The sequence below is a fragment of the Impatiens glandulifera genome, chromosome 3, assembly GCF_907164915.1.
Source record: "Impatiens glandulifera chromosome 3, dImpGla2.1, whole genome shotgun sequence".
NCBI lineage: Eukaryota > Viridiplantae > Streptophyta > Magnoliopsida > Ericales > Balsaminaceae > Impatiens > Impatiens glandulifera.
The window spans coordinates 2,297,047-2,317,940 of record NC_061864.1 but is presented as its reverse complement, the minus strand read 5'-3'; the positions used below and the strand labels follow the sequence as shown (position 1 = coordinate 2,317,940).

The window sequence follows — 20,894 nt, the reverse complement described above, 5'->3', positions numbered from 1 at the left end:
ATTCAACGGTGGAGAAGGCGATGACGAGAGGTTGAAGAATGTGAAGATAGTGGTATCTTTTGAATGATGAATTGTGGTTTTTGGGATGGGCGAAACATATGATGAGTTATTAAGATGGATATGATGATTGGATTGAAGATGATTAGAACGATGAGCTTGGTTTTGTGTTTTGTAGTATTGGGTTCAGTATCGCAGTGCGTTGATCATCGTCATATTTTACCAAGTCAAGTCAAGTGGAATGTGTAATTTGCAGTATTGGGCGGTGATGGCGATTGCAGGTTGTTGGTGAAGAGGTCAGCTGCTAGAGGATGGAGGTTAGATATGTAAAAAAAATAAAGATTTGTTTGAAATGAAAAAGGAAAATAGTTTTAAAAATATATATATAATAGGTGGATTATATGTGGATGTCACGTGAATACAAATATAACGCCGTTAAATGACTTCCGTTATCTTAAATAATTTTGACACATTTTGACAACTTTATATATACAAAAATAGAATTTTACAACTTTATAAATAAATTTGATACTTCGCTCCAACTTTATAAATAAAATTACCATTCTTCCCGTTCAAAATTATGTTGTTGTATTATAGTTGATTACATTATTCTAAAATAATATTACTGAATTGGAATTGTCTGTGAAATTAGTACTTCTTACTTTTATATATAACTATAACTGATTGGTTCAGGACCTTCATAACAAGACTTTTTTTTAGAAGGTTTCAATTTGGAATTTATTTAAGATTAATAATTCTGAATATAATTTATATGTATATAAAAATGTAAAATAAATATATATAAATATAAATAAATTTAAGTATTTTTAATATTATAAACTTATTTTAATAAAAAAAAATGTATATATTTTAAATAATAATGTATTATAAATATTATTATATATATATATATATATATATTAAAATTATTAATCTTATTAAAAAAAATATTAATCATATTAAATAAATTAAAAATAGTGTTTTTTAATATTATAAAATATTCTAATAATAAGAATTTTATATATTTTAAATAAGAATATATTATAAATAGAATTATATTAGAGTTATATATAAATAAATTAAAATTAGTAACCTTACAAAAATTGAATAAAATTATAATTTCAAAATATTTTATTATTTTAAATAAAATTATGTAATTGAAAATATAAAATATATATTGGTTTGTAGGTTAGTTTACTGAAATTTTTATTTCTTTATCAATTATGAGAATATTAATAATATTTATATAATTATTTATTTACACATAAAAAAAAGTAATAATTTTAAATATATATAGCAAATAAATAGTAACATATATTATTATATATAAAAAAATTATAATCATTAAAATTCATAAATGAAAAAACTTATTTTTTTAATATATATATTATTTTATAAATAAATTTGAAATGCTTAAACTTATTACTGAAATTTTATATATTTTATTCTCAAAAAAAATTTAGTATAGGTGTGTTTTGATAGATATATTTTAATTGTTCAAATTCAACTAAACATTATATATTTTATATTAGATAATTCTACACATATAACTATATTTTACCTTCACGAATTTACAATCACACATATTACAATTATTCTATATTTAAATATCTCCTTCAAATGGCATAAGGAGGAACATTTTAATTATTTGTAATTTTATATAGTAAAAGTTATCTACTACTCATTAGTTGTCCTCCTATCAACTTATTATAATAGATATAAAGAATGAATAATTATTTTCAAATATTCCAAGTTAAATAAAACAGAGACTACTTATTTTGAAATTATAGGTAAATAAATAAAAGAACTTGTAATCATATAAAAGTAAAACAAAATATAGCATAAAACAACCTGTTCAATTGAGTAAAATTTATTCTTCTTTTTTTTTTTCAATCTACACTATCTATCAATACCAACGGTACGCAACGGAAAGAAAGCCCATTAAGACAGAATTGGGCCTGGGGCTCTCTCTAACAGAAGAAAACTTCAACGCTTGATTTTCGAAAAGAGAAACAAACCGGACATGACTGAACCGCCGAGTCACATTCTCTACAAAGACATAAATGTCGACAAGGCAAATTAACCACCGACGCCCCTCTTTCACCACATGCCCTGCATCTCGGCTCACTCGCCGCCGCCGCCGCCGCCGTCGCCGGCGAAACCAACACTCGATCCGGATCGACGTAGCAAGATTCGGCGTCCTCCGCCGCTGGTCCGCCGCTCTCCTCCCCTCTGGTGACCATCATGGCCTGCTCAAGCTGAACTTGCAGAGACGCCGCTGCTGCTTCTTGAGCCCTAGCTCTTGCCTGCCATGTATGCACTTCAGCTATCAGACGAACCGCAGTCGCCTCCAATTCTGCGTTTCGCCTAATCGCCTTCTCAGATTCCACTTCCTTTTCTCTTAGTCTCTTCGCAACCGCCTCCTCGGCAGCTGCTAATAGATACATATTGTATCTCCGATTCTTTTCCTCTATAGCCCTTCTCAGTTGCTCCCTCTGAACACACACAGATAATATATATTAAAAAAAATATTCAATTTTTTTCTGCAGGGCAGACAGGATATGATTGATTAAAACCTGGGCTTGGAGAAAATTGTCAATTTCTTGGTTATGCTGTCGAATTTGTGCTGTTATGTCATTTGATAGAGTTGAAGAACGAGAATGTTGTTGTTGTTGTTGTTGCTGCAATAGTTGTTGTTCACCAAGTCGGAGTCCGGTGGAAACATTTGGTCTGTCGATGAATTGAGTTTGGCCAAAGCCCGTTTGGAAGATTTCTCTTCCTCTCTTCCGTGGATTTGTCTCTACTTGAATGGAGGAAATTAATGTCAATTCCCGATCAAAATTCAGAACTGGAACTAAAACAAACATGAACACTAACTAACTAACTAACCTCTGTTATCGAATATCATATCGGATTGATCACGAATTCCACCTCCACCTTGATGTGGTTGCTGCGATGAGCATTCGTTTCCAAGTGGGTTTATCCCCGGCTGTGCGTTAACGTTTCCATTTCTGCATCAAAATTGAATCAATAAAACAGAGATATTGGTATAATCTGAACAAGAACTAGATAGATAGAGAAATAGTAAAATACCTGTTTAGTTGAAGAAGAACATTTGATGGGTATTGTGCTTGGACAGCCATGAAAGAATTAAAACCATAGATTTGAATCGTCTTCTTCTTTATTTGTTGTTGAACCTTGAATAGTTGTGTTGTGTGTGGGGCTTAGCTTTGTTCTCTGTTTGCAGTTTGTTCGGGTTTTTGTATGCTTTGGTGGTGGTATGTATTAATATATATATATATATATGGTCTTTTTATTTCCAGAGTGTTAAGAACAACCGTATAAAAAATTAAATAATCGCATTACCATTTATTTTCCCGAAATTTACTTTTAACTGCTGCCCATTGTTAACGGTAAATTCTTTTTCTTTTTTCTTAATTGTTCAATTGTTGGTATATATACATTGCATCTCTTTCCTCTCCACATCTTTCCCATAAATAATTCTATTCCTCTCCACAGATTTGGCACTATTTTAGCTAATACACCCTTTCTCTATTCATTTCATTTCAATTAGTCTATTTTCCTCATTAACAATTTTATTAAACAACACGTTTTTTCAGTCGCCCACCTGTTTAGTCTATTCTCATTTTCATGTGCTATGTGTCAAGCCGGCTCTTATCTTTTATTTTTTCATTTATTCTCCCAAATAGACTAATAATATAAATATTAACTTACAATTAACCAATCTTTATCTTCTACTCTAATATGACATTTTAATAAAAAGAACCAAAATGTTATGGTAATAAGTCACTCTAAGGTGAGGTAATTATGGACCGCCTAGGTTACTCTTTCCTACTGTCTCTAAATCATTTAATTTTATGTATCCACAAATTTTGTCACGTATTTAATTTCTACTGAAAAACACGTAGAATCACGGTTGTGGGTGTTATACTAGTTCTATTTAATTAAAAAATAATAATAATTTAATCATATGTCTAAATTAAAAATTAATCAATTACACCTATATATCTCAAATTCTCTTAAAAGAATACAAAAATAGATTAAATAAAATCGTTTTAGGTAACTTAATTGTCATTTCAGGTATAGTCTATTATGGGTAATTAAATTATGGCATATTTACCCACTATATATAAATAGCTTAATGAGAAAGAAGAAGATAGAATTGAGATGTTAAAATTCACCTATTCTGAAAGTGCAATCTCTCCTTTCATTTTTCTTAATTAGTTAAATAAATAAATAAAGTTATCTTAGAGTAGAAACAAACTATGAAAACAGTTCCCACCTAATTAATTAGATAAATAAATGTATATAGTTTCCTTTCTATCTTTATCTCTTAATTTGGTACACAATTGAATAAAGTTTGATCAGTAGTTCCCTTGAAGATCGGCTGTGTGAAATGACTGATGTAACCCTTGATTATTGGTGAGACGAGATAATGATGTTGAAGAAAATTATATAAATTAATTAAGATGATGTTGATCAAATCTCTTTAATTAGCTAATCACCTCCATTTTCCTTTTTTTAGGGCTACTCAAGGTTTGGTTTGGCTTGGTTTGACCAATTATTAATTAATGTTAGGGATTCTTTTTTTGGTTGGAAATATACATTGAATAATTATGATTTTATGACTTTTTTTTATTTGAATAATTTTAAAATAATTCATCGACTTTAATTTCATATATCTTCTCGTTCTATGTTTTTTTTATTAATTATTTTAAATAAGTGTAATCCGAAAAAGTCATATTTATGAGTTTAAAAAATATATATAAAAAAAAGTATTGTTTAATGTGAAAAAGTATTTTTTTTTTTAAGTTAAATAATTAAAATAGGATATATGTATATATATAATAAAATAAAAATGTTTTAATATTATATATAGTTGATTAATTAAATTATATAGTGAAAGAGTGGTGATCAATTAATGATTTTTTTTTCAAACAAGTAGTAGATGATCTAGTCATGATGGGATGACATGAGAAAACATTTATGAATATTATTATGGTGTGGAAGTGCTAGCTAATTACAAGCAAAACCTTCACTAATTAAATCTTATTTGCATTGAACAATATGGTTATGGATATAATTTGTTTGACCAAGGATTTTTCTAATTCAAGGTTTTTGCAACCATTCATATAAAGGTGTACTTCACATCTTTCTCATGATCAAGGATTTTTTCTTTATTCAATGATTTTGAAAACCATTCATGTAAAGGTGTACTTCACATCTTTTTTTTATGAAAGTTATTTAACATAGTTGAACAAATGGTTAGTTTAATGATATTTCTAAAGTCTACTCTTATTAAATGAAAATGTGTACGTATTTATATAAGAAATTTTTAAGAATAATAATGAAAATAAGGAGTCACGCCCTAAGTATTTATTTATGATAACGTTATAAGATAAGTTGCGAGCAACTTGAATTTCTTCTATATATATTTAGACAATGACTTGTTTGTCAAAGAGGCGGGTCATATTTTTAATTGACATACAATTTCACATTATCATATTCATTTACAAAAATTAGATAAAGTGAAAAGATTTAAATACTATTATATTATAGAAGTTGGGTTAGAAATGATCATTTATTCCCCTCACGAGAGGGGCAAAATAGTAAAAAAAAATATTTTTTTCTGTAAATATGACTGTTTTGCCCGCCCTTCAAGGAGACCAGCTCATAAGGGAGATTTGGGTATTTTGCGGGATTTTCTTAACCTCATTTGTTTGTTCAATACAAATTTTGAATTCTGAAAACTACAAATATATGTGAGATTATTAGAAAATTGAATGAACAGAAGAATCTTAGAAAATAAAAATATGTTCGGTTAAGATCTTTCAAATCTTTTTTATTACTATTGTATATACAATATGAGATTCATAGTGAAAAAACAATGGTTTCGATCATAAACATATTGAACGAATTAGAAATAAAGAATTTCTCCCATTCATGTTTTTCATTATCATCGTTGTTTATGATTGCTCAATGACCCATTATATTTTGGAAACTACTCCTTTCGGTAAGCTTGTTTTTTATTTTATTTGTAAGCTTGTTTTTCATTTTATTTTTTACTTCTTGTTTTCTTTTCGGTATTATTCTTTTCTTATTTTATATTGTAATTATTGCTTCTTCGTCTGAGTTAACCAGCCTTCTTAAATAAAATGAAAGTGTGAAGGATTTGTGTGTGTAGGCATTAATTAAAAATATAACAACTGAGTTAATAAAAAATTTATAACTAATATAAAAAATAATATAAATACGTGTAGAGAAAGAGAAATGATCAATTAAGACCGTTCTAACTTGTAATTAAGCCACCACCCAAATTCAATTAATTCTTTACCAATTATCAATCAAATTTGTGACATTCACATAAAGACATAACCAGCACACCCATGACCTCATGACATCAAAACAATTAATATGCCTAATGCCTTTGATCAAATCAATAATAATAATTATAATAAATAATAAAACTACGTGTTGATTATCCAGAATAAGTTATCATGATTCAACCCTCAAACCGGCATTCAAATAAATATATCATTATTTTTCTGCCATTATTGTGTTTAATTATTTGTCGTAGTAGTCATATGTCACTGTTAACAACACAATGGAGCTTGATCTCTTACGTTTTCCTTCGATCAAAAATATAATTAAGCTGTTTCATTTACGTATTTAGAACTAGAACGTTTAAATGAGAGTGAAATTCATTGTTGTATATACGTGTTAGGTTATATTTCTACATTAAAAAAAATATTCAACATTTGTATCTATATATAATTAATAACTCACTAAGTTTAAATGAGGTGATGTTCAAAAAATATTAATTTCTTACCTTAAAATATATATATATATATATAACAGAAAAGTGTATATACAAAATTTAAATTTAATTTCTATCTAGTTTTTGTTTTGTTTGAAGTCAATCTCTATACAAAAGTTTAATATGTCATAGCTAATATACTCATGTTTTTTTTAGTGTTTTAAGTAGTTTGAGAGTGTTTTTTAATAATAAAAAATGAAATTAATTTATTTTAAGGTGTTGGTTTTAATTTCCCAAAGTTTGATTCCCCAAGTTAATGTAGACAAATCTCTTTTTCTTTAACACTCTTTTTTCAGTTATTTTTTAAAAAATTGTTTACAGTTTTTGCTGATTTTTTATTTAATATTAAATTCAATAACAATTTGATTATATTTTCTAAACAATAAAATTAATTATTATTTTTATTTAACAATAATAACATTATAAATTAACTTAATAACTATTTAAAATATGTCCAAATATCTTACTAAATAAATTAATTATTTTATTTGGATATTTAAATATTATATTAGTTTTATTATATATATTATCATGCTATATATATTCGTAATTATTATTTATATATATAATATATATATATATATATATATATATATATATATATATATATATATATATATATATATATATATATATATATATATATATATATATATAGGGATAATTAGTAATGCATAGTAATAAAAAAAAGGACAAAATTTAAATTAATTAATGTTTTGATTTTGATGTTTGAATATTTATTAAATAGTTATTATTTTGCTTTAAAATATTATTTTAGTTATTGAGTTTTTATTATAAAATATATTGTTTTCAAAATGGTGCAGTGGATTTAAAAAACAGTTATATTTGTTTTACATAATTTAAGTTAATATCAAATCAAATAAAAATATATATAATAGTTATTGGTAGGTGATTTCAATACACATTTTGAAATTGAGGCTCTCCTTTATTTGTCAAAATAATTGTTGATTTGTGTAAGTGGGAAATGAAATCTAAAATATATTATTATTTCTGTGGGGTTTCCAGTAAACATCAAATTTATGTCAAGTAATATTAGTGTATAAAGTTGAATGACAAATGCCATTAGGTGTGATATTGACCAAAATATATAATATATGTATATATTTGAAGGAAAAAAAAACAAAGAAAAAAAAGCAAATGTAACAATTGCCCAAATTTAGTAAACAAATACTGATGCGATATCTATATAAAGACCAAAAAATCAAAATTGATTACTCTTGTAACAAACTATATAACCTCTAAGGATAGATATTTTATAAAATCAATTTCAACATTCTAGGAATATTTACCAAAATAAAAATAAAAATAATCAACTGAACCAATTTCCTCATATCTGAACCTGTATTCCAAATATGGAAACTTCGCAATCTGCTTTTTAAAGAGCATACCCATCTCACTTCAATGAGTATTGAGCTGCCCAATCAATAAAACTCCCTTTAAAAACCCTTATAAACTAGTATGTTTGTTTGGTGTTGAATATAAATTAAAATTGTATTAGGAGATTCAATTCTAATTTTATTATTCATTTGATCATTTAAATTGAAGAATAAAAAAATGAAACTACAATTTCAACATTGACATATTCATAAATCTGAGTTAGGGTGGACTTAAAATCTTGAAACCAAAATTTTTTTGGGGGTGAACTTAAAAAAATATCGAGAAAATTTTGGATAAAATAAGTATATATATAGAGATAAATTTTGATATTTTTTCAATAATTATATAAAGAAATAGTTAATAAAATTTTTTTAAAAAAAATTAGGAATAATGTCATATTTTACCGTAAAAAAAATAAAAATTTCGAAACTATTCAAACTGTCGATGTTATGAAGGTCAAATCTCGACTCCCTTCGCGCATAGTCCAACCGATCTCACCATTTTCAACGTTGATTTGAAGTATTTTTCGATGGTAGCTTTCATTGAAAATTTTGTGTTGAAAGAAATCTCGTTATGTACGTATTATAACCCACATTTCATAATCTAAATAATTATCACCGTAATGTTTTTAATTAACACTAGGAAAATTTTCATGCGATGCACACAGATAAGGAAAAAAAATAAAAAAAATAAAATAAATTATAATAATATTTATTCAATTTTAAAATTATTAAAATAAAAAATATAACGCTCTTATTTCACATTTTATTCACTTCGATAAAACAACTTATTTTCTCACATGTTTCATCACATATATTTTTTCGAATGAATTTCTCATTTCGTGATTTTACACTTTCACTTTGTCAATCAAATATTTGATTCATATTTTTTAATAATTAGCATCGTGACCTCACACTTTGGTCAATCAAATATTTGATTCATATTTTTTAACCACTTTCAAATGATACCGGTCTATTATCCCTCGACAAACCACATCTCAATCACATTTGGTTAAAGGTTGTACTTGTTTTGTTAGGTTGCAAGTTCAAAACCTACAAATAACATTTTTAAATTTATTTTTAACCGTTTTAAGTTTATGGGCGGGTCAACCTACAATCCGACCCAAGTATTCATTTACTCTCACATAAATATCCAAATTAACCACAGCTCTCGACCCGACAATCCGGACACTTTAAAAATTAATCATCATTATATATATATATAGATTAATTAGTTAAAATTTTGAACTTTTATTGTTAAAATGTCTCGCGTTAATCAAATTTTGTGTTGAATCTTAAATATAAAGTGTTGTTAGCCTAGTTGGTTAAAATGTTGTACTTGTTTTGTTATGTTGCAAGTTCGAAATCTACAATTAACATTTTTAAATTTATTTTTAACCGTTTTAAGTTTATGGGCGGGTCGCCCACAATCCGACCCAAGTATCCATTTACTCTCACATAAATATTCAAATTAACCACAACTCTCGACCCCGCAATCCGGATATTTTAAAAATTAAGCATCATTATATATATAGATTATCTTCCTAAGTACCAAAGTATCCGACCCTAATCAAATTTATTACATTTCATCATCTTTTTTCTTGTATCTCGTCGGTCATTGAATAATTAACCTGCCTCCATTTCATATAAAAAATCAGCGTCAAATTTAATAAATTAAGGGCACAATAAAGTGGTTTCAGCCATATAAATATAAAAATAAAAAAAAAGGAAAATGGGAAACATCATATATTGGAGCATTACTATCTAGTTACGTTGTGAGTGGTCCGGAAGATTCAACTAAAGAACAAAAGGAGGCAACTTCTTGATTTTTAAATTGATGATTCATTCAATTTAATAATCTTGGCCAAATTCCAAAAAAAAAACAAATGGAAAAGGAAGAAAAAGAAACCAATAAAAGGACAAATAATAGAAAGCTAGGCCAGTGCAGATGTGAAAAAGGTGAGTGAGAGGAATATGTATTTATAGTTTTATTTATTTATATTTATTGTGAAATTGAAGTTGGTAGGGATATTTTGATCTCTTAAGTCGTCGAAGGGAATAGTTGTGATTATGTTTTTTTTATTCATTATAATATTTTTATTCTTCTTAATATAGTTTTTTTTATATGTGAATAAAATATGTATCATTTAATTAGTCTATTCTCTTGATATTTGAATTACTTTGTAAATTTAATCATGTTATGTTAGAACTTGTATTAAGTGTTTTGTTGAGTTCTTTTGTCACGATTTTATCATTTTAAACAATATAACTAATAAATTAAATTGTTTAATCCTTTTACAAAAAAAAAAAGTAAAATAAAAAAAACAGTGAAAACAACTATTGAGAGAGCAGCATCTGGATCCGATCGAAATCCTGATCCGTATTTGTTGGGCTTTTGTCATGTGGTGAAGTCATATACAGTATTTGTCTCAGTTTAATTTGTTTGGTTATAAATTAGGGTTACTGTCATTTTCATTTGAAAGGCATCTTTGATAATAAGTTATTTTCGAGATCTCATAAATCACAAGTGACTTAATTTATATTTTTTTATGATTTTGGATGATCATATGTTTATATTATATATATATATATTATTCAATTAATATTTATGATAACACTTCTCAAATTTTACTATTTTTTTTTATGAGTTACATCACAATATAATAACTTGAATGACAAAAATCCTACCTAAAATGCTAAATGACATGTATTTCATTCTCATTTAAAACACTAAATTGAAATTGAGGTCTTGATACTTTCATTTTTTTTAAAATTATTTTTTGATGAGTTGTACCATATTTTTAGATTAACATATAATTTAATTAAACTAGATCTATCAAAATTAATTAAAATATGAATTTGAATTTTAAAATATTATATTTCTACAATGGTATAGTAGATTATACTCTTAAGCTGGTTAAATTTTAGGATTTTATAATTTTTTTATTATATGTTTATATAAATAAAATGAATTTAAATTTACAAATTAAAAAATATAAATTATTTGAATAGATAATCATGTAATTGATTTTGAATAATTACTTATTTTTAGTGATATATGTTTATTATTGTTTTTAAAAATAATTTTATACTTAATTATATATAAATAATATTCTTTTAATAAATTTTAACCAAAAATATCATATTTACTTACTTTTCCTTAGAATTATATTTATTATAATTTTTAATATAATCAAAAAATATAATATTTGTTTAAAAAGTAAATATTCAAAATTATCATTGATTTTAACAATTATAAATGAATTATATATAAATTAAAATTATTAATTTTTTTAAAATAAAATTATATTTTTAAAATATTTATTATTTTAAATGAAAATATAAAATATATATTATACACAAGTAACTTTAAAAAAAAATTGTTCCTGTAATTTGTATTTAACTGCCCTATTATTTTGAATTTTGGTATTTGTGTTAATTGATGTTCAAACTTCAAATCAATTTAATAGTTTGGGCTTGGACCTGGGCTTTATTCCAGTGTCTTTAGTTTCAAGTTTCATCTCCAATTGATTGCTGATATATTTTTACAAGTTAAAGTTCATAAATTATCTGATAGTCTAGATAGATTGTGCTGTTATTTTATTTTATGGTTATTATCTAGCTAACTTCAATTAATATGTTTTAATGAGAATTTAACATAATTAAAAAAGCCTTTTTTTTAATGGTGTAGTCTCTATACTACAGCTAAAGGTGAGATTCACAACATTACTCTTTAATCTTTATTTGTGTCTTTAAAATTTTACACATTTTGACGATGCCTTCAATTTTGAATTTCTTAAATCACATTTCACTTAAGAATGGTTCAAACTTCAAAATCTCAATTAGATAATAGAATATTAATTTAATATTACATCCATTACATTTTATGAGATTGAATTTTAAAAATATGATGTATTTTTTTTATTATAGAAAAATATAAAATGTTCTTCCATAATTAAAAAAATAAGAAAATAAAACTATTACTCTGAAACCACATGGAGCAATGGTTGTAATTGTTTTTGCGGGCCTTGTTTTACTTATATATTTTTGGAGTTTTTATAAAGTTTTTTTTATTATGTTTTTTTATAAATAATTTCTATCAAATATAATACAGTTAAAATTTCTATATTAATTTTAAAATTATAGATAATAAAATTTTAGGATAATTTTATCTAACTTTATATATATATATAAAAAATTATATTTAAAATTAAAACAAATATTATTTATTCAAATAAATGAATTAATTTAATTAATTTTATAAATATAATTCTTGTATAACTTCATTTGCTTATTATTATTTTTATACCTTTTTAAAAAAAAATTAACCATGTATAGATATATTTAATTATATATAACTAATACTAATTTAAAATAAATTCGATTTTAAAAATTTACAACTAACTCACAAATTTAAATAAACTAAAAAAAGCATTGCAACATAGTTATCATAATTATAAATTCACTTAAAATATTAAAATAATTTTATTTACTTTTATTAAATTTAAATTTTTAATAATGAAGAACAGTTGATAATTAAATTAATAAAAACTCAAATAACTTAAAATTTTCTTTATCAAATATATTTTTATTGCAAAATCGTATAGGCGGTCTGATCGGGGAATTTGAGGAAATGACCCTCCAGATAGGCCTAATTACGGATGGTGCGGGCCCATAATTTTAATAGCGCTGGTGACCCTTTTTATAATGACAATTATACCCTTGCGTAACGCAACTCCAGTTACGTGACGCAACTGATTTTTTTTTTTTTCAATTTTTTTTTCGTCTCGCGGTTGCGTGACGCACCTGGGGTTGCGTGACGTAACTGGAGTTGCGTGACGCGATTGCGTAACGCAACGGAGTTGCGTGACGCAACTGGGGCATTTTCGTCCAAAAATTTTCATAATTAAAATTTTTTGAAAAATAAAAAAATAAAAAATTGCGTCACGTAACCTGAGGATGCGTGACGCATTAGGGACATTTTCGTGAAAAAAAAAAAGAGTCACCAGCGCTATTAAAATTATGGGCCGCACATCAGCGGGTCGTTTCCTCAAATTTCCGTCTGATCGGTAAATCCGGCCCGATCCGCCCAATGCCGTCACTAATCCATATGGATCATCATCATCATCTCCAATAATACAAAGGAAAGCGTCGTCGACCGACGATCTGTCTTTACGATTTCATTTCCATATCCAGTAGTATCATTGATTCATTACTGTTCAAGAAAGTGCGATCTCTGTGAGAAAGAGAAATGAGAGATAGCCGTCGTCTATTCTGATCGACCGGAGACATGGCCGCCGCCAACGTCCGTTCATCCAACTCCAGATTCGCTGCTGCCAAAACATTTCAAAGAAAACCAACTCCATACTCGATTGCCATTTACATAATCTTCCTATTTACCTTTTCATTCTTCATCTTCATCTTCTACAGCAAACATCTTCTAGAACAAGATGAAATGATTAAAAACCCCCTTTCAGAATACTCTCCGTCCCTTCAGGTACACTTCTCTCTTCAATTTCTTATTATAGTAAGCTACTTCAAGGATCATCTCCCATGGTCGACTGTTGTTACTCTGTCCCTCCACCTAGATCGTTTCTTAGCTTTTGCATGTGTTAGGGCTTGCTAGCCTGGGAGTTCCTTCTTCTGGAGAATAGATTAGCATTCAGTTGGTGCTGATTTCATTGCACTAGACTGTTCCTTCCAATGTATTAGAGTTCGAGATTGATACCTAATAATTCAGTTGAAAAGAGTCCCCCCTAGGAATGTCCTAGGAGCTCTTTTGGGTAATGGTTTATTTGAGCCCACTTACCAATTTCAACAATGGTTAATTTTAGTCATTTGAAACTACAATCGGTGAATTGAGTCTGGTTTATGGATGATTTGCATTTTCCTTTGTTATATAACATCTTTCGGTGTTTTTTTTTGCTATTTAACTATAATATCATTGCTTACAAGATGTACGTCAACATCTGACATGTTAGACTCTTGTGATTGTTTTCTTTTGTTTGAAAAAGACTTGTGATTGTTTTCCTTCTAATGATGTTGTTTGAATAAAACATATGCAGCTTGTAGATGAACACCTGTGGGGAGCTCCGACTCAATATGGCTTACACCCATGTGTGAAGCCTACAACAAAATATAAAGGTCAAATACCATTCTTCAATCCCTCTACTACAACTAAATGTGACATATAGTCTTACTTGTGGGTAGAAGTGATTGACAATCATGGAAATATTTTGCTAGGTAAATGGAAATAACGAGTAAATGTAGTTCAATTGGAACACATACCTTGATAATTTTGCGAGGATTTAGATTTTCGTTTTTGACTAATTATGCTTCAGATCAATCTTCTTCTTTATGTTTTTTTTGCATGCATGAATCATTAAGAATTCTGTTAGCCACAATGATGTGTTTATCACCTCTGAAAACTTCTTTCATTAACTTCTGCCAGATGGATTAAAAGGAAGTCATGTAGATTTTAAATTTTTTTACATCACATGAGGCATAATATCATGGATGCGCTCAAGGAATTTTTGGCTTCTGTAAATATGAAGACACGTTCATGCATTGATTTGTTAGTTCATGTTATCTTGAATCTGATGTCTGTAGAGAAGTTTATAAGAGATACATAGGATGAGACATATGGTGAGTCTCTCTGGAGGATATTTTGGAACTCTTGAACATTTTTATGGGATTGTAATGTTATGGAACCTAGCATGATGCCTCAACTAACTTCTTGTTATATTCACTATATGAATCATAATGAAAATTATGTAGTTTTCTCTCATTGAATCTTCCAGTTTTCTCCTCAAATTCAATTATAGAGTGAAAGAGGAAAAACAGTCTTCAATATTACATTGTGGTTCTTCTGACAGCTGCATGAGGCCTCTAGTTTTGCTAGCTTGTAACTGATGTATAGAAGATTTAGCCTTCCTTTCTTCTCATTAGCTTAAAACTTCAGTAAATTGAGCTTTATAGATTAGATTTCAAATTTGTGATTGTGTGAAAATGGCTTGTATTTTCACTTTCCTTTCAAAACTTGTTTGTAAGGACACTTTTGGGGGTTTTATTTTAATCAAACGGCAATAAGCTGTTTCCCCCCAAAAAACTTCAGTAAATAGAGGCTAGATGACTAGGTCTCACAAGGTAGTCTGTCCTTTATCCTTAGGAGAGGGACCATTAAACTACCTCTCATGAAGTCACATTAGTTTTACTCTACATGACCTAGCTCTCTTATTTAAAGATTGCACATTAAGAAGCTTCAGAATTTCTACCATCATTTGAAGCTGCATTTGGCTAGTTCACAGACATTGTGCTAGGCAGTAGTTGTTGTTTGATTTAGAATTTACAGAAGTCGACAGAAACTTCTACATTCTAGAAAGTCACTGGATAGCGTGTGATCCGTCTCTTAGTGCTTGAAGCAGACAATTATATATGTTAGTTCTTTTTTGGAACATTTGCAATTGTCTTCATTAACGATTGCCTTTTTTGGAAGTTGTTTCTTCTTAGTTTTGCAAACATCTTGCCCTGTTCTCTTTGTAACTTTCTCTTACTACATTTTTCTTTATCTCAGCTAGTGAAGGATGGGACCGTTACATCACTGTCAAGAGTAATGGTGGGCTGAATCAGATGCGCACTGGTGTAAGTCATAATCTCTCTCTCATGTTTCTCCATAGCTAGTAACTATCCTTGCTTTCAGCTTCTATAAACTCGTGTGGTAGAATGGATTTAACTTGTTGAGCCTAAATCTTTTCATTGGATTAGCTATTATATGCATCCCTAAGTTCTTTATTGTTACTGGTATCATGAGATATACTTTCAATTCTCTTTATAACTCAAAAACCTATTCTGCCATCACTCCACTGTTCATAAGGTTATGTGACGTGCCGTGTGGTCCTCAATAATTTATCGTCCAACACTGTGTGGGACCTCATGCTTGAACTAGCCTTATTCGATGCTTCCATCTATATCAATAAATGAATGGTTTATGTAATCTTATTGACTAAAGAATGCTTCTATGTGAAATACATTCTCTAGGTGTGTACTCTGGAGAGTATCTATTCTAGGTCAAAAGTGAGTTGAGAAGAAAAAAGGAGAGATTAATTTGGTGAGTGAAGAAATGAATATATCAATTTTGATGAAATATTGCGCTCAATCAAACCTTTACTGGAAAGAGAATTTGAGGAAAGAAGATTGTGTTCATTCAAATCAATAGTGGAAAGAGAACATTTCCTGCAATCAAATCAAGAAGGAAATTGGAGGAAAGAAGATAAGAGTGACGATGTAACACATGATCTTTGTGAAAAGTTGCAACTAAGTCCTCTAGAAAATCAAAGGGAGATTGGAGATCAAATTATTGTGAAGGGGAAGGGATTTAAGATGATGAGCATTCTTCAAATGGAAGCCTCATTTGGGGGTTTTCTTTTTTCTCTGCTCTTTGCTACTTGCTTGTAATGTGGAATCGCAATCTTTGCTAACATTCATTCTATACAAGCTTCACTCTTTGTAAAAGAAAAAGGATTAAATAAATAATGTCAATTAGGCCTTGTCCTAAAAAATGTCCACAACTGGAATTGAAGGTTATATATGAGGGTATTAGTTATATGGTGCTTTCTTGGTATCTTATTTTGGCGATTTCGTGGTGGCCCATTTTTGTCCTATTCTTATAGCTGATATCCTCATCATGCCTAAGGCATTAAGTGCATGAAGACTTCTTCATCTTAGCATCCTACTCACTTTGTTACTGGTCTTGTGTGCAGATAGCTGACATGGTTGCTGTGGCATACATTTTGAATGCAACATTGGTTATTCCTCAGTTAGACAAGCGCTCATTTTGGCAGGATTCCAGGTATGCAACTACAGATATTTCTATGATTCAACTTCATATTTGTGTTAAGTTTTAATTCTGTATTATTAATATGAATATATTTTTGATGAATCATTTTATATCTCCGGTTGGTATATGAACTAACACCAATAAATGCTGGCTGGATATTGGCTTCTGGTAACAGCTCATTTTCTGATGTGTTTGATGAAGAACATTTCATAACAACACTGAATGGAGATATTAAGATAGTGAAAGAGCTTCCCAAAGAACTAGAATCAGTTCCTCGAGCAAGGAAACATTTTTCTTCATGGGCTGGAATGAGCTACTATGAGGAGATGAAACAAATGTGGAAGGAGTACCAGGTATGCATCTTCAAAGTATTAAAGTCCCTTAAGAGTGTACATTCAGAGCTGCTAATATTTCCATTCTCAGGAATTTCTGAACAGTCTTTCCCTTCTTCATTTAGATGTATTATTGCCATCACTTTCTTCAATTAAATGTATTGCTGCCATCACCTTCTTCAGTTAATTGTTCATTTTGTTCCTCAAGAAAGGACTTGCCTGAAATGCTATTTTGTTTTAACTAGAATGTGGATGACATCATTCTATGCTATATGAGCACTGAAAGATCTATATTAATAACTCCGCAAATACAATTTTTATGAGCTCTCTGGAAGGTTGTGGTGTTTCAATTTATGTGAGCTCAAGGTGCACAAAATTTAATTTCCTCAATTCCTCAACAAGGGAATTGCGTGTTCCACATTGATGGGAGAATAGAATGGTAGAAGCCTAGAAGGGTAAGATGGAGTCGTAAGTTAATATTACACTATTTTCAATAATAACATTTAACTAACCGGGCAGCCATAAGTTAAAGTGGATGTCATGTCTGTGGGGTCATGCTAGCTTCCAACAATAAAAAAAACATTTAACTAACCTGGAAGCCATATGCTCCCCCTCTTTTTTTGTGTGTGTGGGCTGTGGTGATTTAGTTGCTTAGTCTAAGGTGCATATAACTCGTACTCTAGTACATAGGGTTTATGTGGCTACAAGACACATCTATTCAAGAAATAGTTTTATTGTGAGATAAATTACCATTTGTTTCTCGTGATACACAAGTTTTATCTTTGGATCCATTAATTAGTCCAAGTCCATTGCTTAAAACTTAGCTGTATGTTCTATACAGTTGCTGATATTGCCCAGTTGAACCCTCATGAATTTCTCAAATTGTTACCTTGTTTAAAATTTGTTTTTGCAGGTAATCCATGTGGCCAAGTCTGATTCTAGACTTGCAAATAATGATCTGCCTATTGATATCCAGAGGTTGAGATGCCGAGCCCTTTATTACGCTCTTCAATTCTCTCCTCCTATAACAAGCTTCGGGGAGGTATGAAATAAAATGAACACTATTGAACTGCTTTTATTTACTGTTATATTTAATATCTAAAGTCATGTCCTAGCTTGAATAGGTGATTGGCTTGACTTGCCCAATTTTGCATGGTCCCAAGATTTTATGATGTTCCAAATCAGCAATGCTGCTAAATTGTTGGTTCATCTTTATTTCATTGATGAATCCTCCAGCATAAAATTTTGAAACAAGATAAATGCCAAATTTTCTTTTCTTCTATATGTATTTAAGACCTCCTATGGGGATTCTCTTAAATTAGGTTCTTAAAATACATGACGGTGACACCACAGAAGCTGGTGGAGCGGCTGAGATCACGCGCAGAACGGTATATAGCTCTCCATTTGAGATATGAGAAAGACATGCTATCCTTCACGGGCTGTACCTATGGTCTAACTGATGTGGAATCTGAAGAGTTGAAGATAATGAGGTGAAAGTTGTTCGATTGTTTATACATTTTATCAGTGGTTTTGTTCTATGCTTTCAAGTTTCAACTAACTGAATATTTTGTGCTTCACCCTAAATAATAATTCACTATTTCCTGTTAAAGAAATTTCCAAACTATATAGTTAGCCATCTTATTGTCTTATCAATTTTTCATCAACCACTCAAAATTCACAAAAGAGAACTTAAGGAACCCACCTAGAATAGTTCAAGTGATAACAGTGTTGAATTAAGAGACTAGAGGTATAAGATTCGGTTCCTAATGAAAGCACTGTAATTGAAGTGGGATCATGGTGGTGGGATGTTGTATCCACCCCGAGAATAAGGAAAACAAAAACCTGGTCCCAAAAAATAGAAAATGGAAGGAAAAGAGTTTCTGCATTTCGTCCCAAGTCATCTCTCAAAAACCAGTCACTTCATATGAACTAATGAACTATAATTGAAACTAGATCTTCTTTGTGCTTGGTTTCTTTTTTCTTTTCTTTTTTCTTACAGAAGAAAGAATTCTTTGCAAAGCTTATGTTCAAGGGTGTAAATATTTGAATTCTATTCTTACAAAATTCAAATAAGAATTGAAGTATAAGACCTTTTCTATCAATTATAGCCATGTGATCATTCTTGTTTTGTCTTTGTTTTGGTCTGATAGGGAAAAAACAAGCCATTGGAAGATGAAGAATATAAACTCTACAGAGCAGAGATTAGGAGGCTTTTGTCCACTCACTCCTATGGAAGTTGGAATATTTCTTCAAGCTCTTGGTTATTCCAATACAACACTGATTTACATTGCTGCTGGAGAAATTTATGGTGGAAACACTCGCTTATCGGAGCTCAAATCTTACTTTCCCAACATAGTTACCAAGGTTTCATTTTTTATTATTATTCAATTGATGTCATTGCAAATATAGTTTCATGCTGCCAAGTTGTCACTGTTAAGTGGATCTTTGTCTGATTCTGACAGGAATCATTAACAACTGAAGTAGAACTGAAAACATTTGGAAATCACGCATCACAAACTGCAGCACTTGATTATATAATTTCTGTAGAGAGCGATGTATTCGTTCCATCACATTCTGGTAACATGGCAAGAACAGTGGAGGGACATCGCAGATTTCTAAATCACAGGAAGACAATCACTCCTGATAGGTAAGTGGAATATAAATTATTCTAAAGCTTTTCACCATAACGTCATTTTGCTCATGTAACTATAATTTGTAGGAAGGGTCTTGTTGAAGTATTTGACAAGCTCGAGAGTGGACAACTGAAAGAAGGACAATCACTGTCAAACCTGGTTATACAACTACACAAGAAGAGGTTATTCTTTTTCAATCTTGTATAGTCCTATTGGTCTCTTTATTCCAAAATATTACAAACATAAAGGAAAATCTCAATTGTCCATCTTGACAAAGTATGCAAGTACATCCGGTTTTTAATTTTGATTTTTACGATTCAGGCAAGGAGCTCCAAGGAAGAGAGGGGGTCCACCTCCAGGGATAAAAGGCAGGGCGCGATTCAGGACAGAAGAGTCGTTTTATGAAAATCCATATCCCGAATGTATATGTGGTTCTAAACTAGCTCTTTGAAAGCCAGCTTTTAATCCAAATTCTATGGATAGATGTGATTCTGCAAATTTTGGAAAATCTGATTTGTTCATTGATATAATACAATTGTAAGTGGCTTGTAGTTTGTTCTTTAATAAATTATTATTTTGTTTTTTCAACTTTTCTTTGATTTCATTGTTCTATATTTGGACAAAAGTCATGGTGGCTATTTGATTATCCACAAAGAAGCTAATCTGTTAGTGATGAAAATTACTTACTTAATTGTTAGGCCTAGCTACTTTGTATGCCTACTTTTTTGGGTATCTTTCAATGATCAAATTAATAATCAATGCCACCAAACAATTAGAAAAGGTAGATAAATGGTATAGATTTATCATCTAACTAACAATTGTCCTGTAAAATTTGTCTCGTTGCTATGTTGTGGGTTATCG

At 29.2% G+C, this 20,894-nt stretch overlaps 2 protein-coding genes across 4 annotated transcripts; one reads left to right on the top strand and one right to left on the bottom strand.

The window, feature by feature from the left end:
- Positions 1-1,770: 1,770 nt before the first annotated feature.
- On the bottom strand, positions 1,771-3,314 carry LOC124931572 (probable BOI-related E3 ubiquitin-protein ligase 2). Of its 3 annotated transcripts, none has more exons than XM_047472069.1 (4): positions 3,091-3,314; positions 2,887-3,008; positions 2,574-2,800; positions 1,771-2,492 (listed from the first exon to the last, which is right to left on the bottom strand). In XM_047472069.1, the coding sequence occupies exons 1-4, from the start codon at positions 3,138-3,140 to the stop codon at positions 1,968-1,970; spliced, it is 924 nt and encodes a 307-aa protein (XP_047328025.1). In that variant the 5' UTR covers positions 3,141-3,314; the 3' UTR covers positions 1,771-1,967. The 3 variants fall into 3 exon arrangements, with proteins under 3 accessions (XP_047328025.1, XP_047328026.1, XP_047328027.1); XM_047472070.1 differs by having other exon boundaries at positions 2,574-2,797; XM_047472071.1 differs by having other exon boundaries at positions 2,887-3,002.
- Positions 3,315-13,389: 10,075 nt separating this feature from the next.
- On the top strand, positions 13,390-20,621 carry LOC124931868 (O-fucosyltransferase 38). Its single transcript, XM_047472444.1, has 11 exons — positions 13,390-13,729; positions 14,298-14,376; positions 15,806-15,873; positions 16,992-17,080; positions 17,244-17,421; positions 18,314-18,442; positions 18,754-18,890; positions 19,551-19,764; positions 19,863-20,047; positions 20,120-20,215; positions 20,355-20,621. The coding sequence occupies exons 1-11, from the start codon at positions 13,523-13,525 to the stop codon at positions 20,482-20,484; spliced, it is 1,512 nt and encodes a 503-aa protein (XP_047328400.1). The 5' UTR covers positions 13,390-13,522; the 3' UTR covers positions 20,485-20,621.
- The last annotated feature ends 273 nt before the right edge of the window (positions 20,622-20,894 follow it).

Bases quoted from the DNA above. Each gene is read 5' to 3' on its own strand.
- LOC124931572 (XM_047472069.1), bottom strand. From the start codon at position 3,140: ATGGCTGTCCAAGCACAATACCCATCAAATGTTCTTCTTCAACTAAAC. The intron at 3,009-3,090 runs GTATTTTACTAT...ATTTTGATGCAG, and splicing joins GTTCTTCTTCAACTAAACAG to AAATGGAAACGTTAACGCAC. The intron at 2,493-2,573 runs GTTTTAATCAAT...GTGTGTGTTCAG, and splicing joins ACAATTTTCTCCAAGCCCAG to AGGGAGCAACTGAGAAGGGC.
- LOC124931868 (XM_047472444.1), top strand. From the start codon at position 13,523: ATGGCCGCCGCCAACGTCCGTTCATCCAACTCCAGATTCGCTGCTGCC. The intron at 15,874-16,991 runs GTAAGTCATAAT...TCTTGTGTGCAG, and splicing joins TGAATCAGATGCGCACTGGT to ATAGCTGACATGGTTGCTGT. The intron at 20,216-20,354 runs GTTATTCTTTTT...TTTACGATTCAG, and splicing joins ATACAACTACACAAGAAGAG to GCAAGGAGCTCCAAGGAAGA.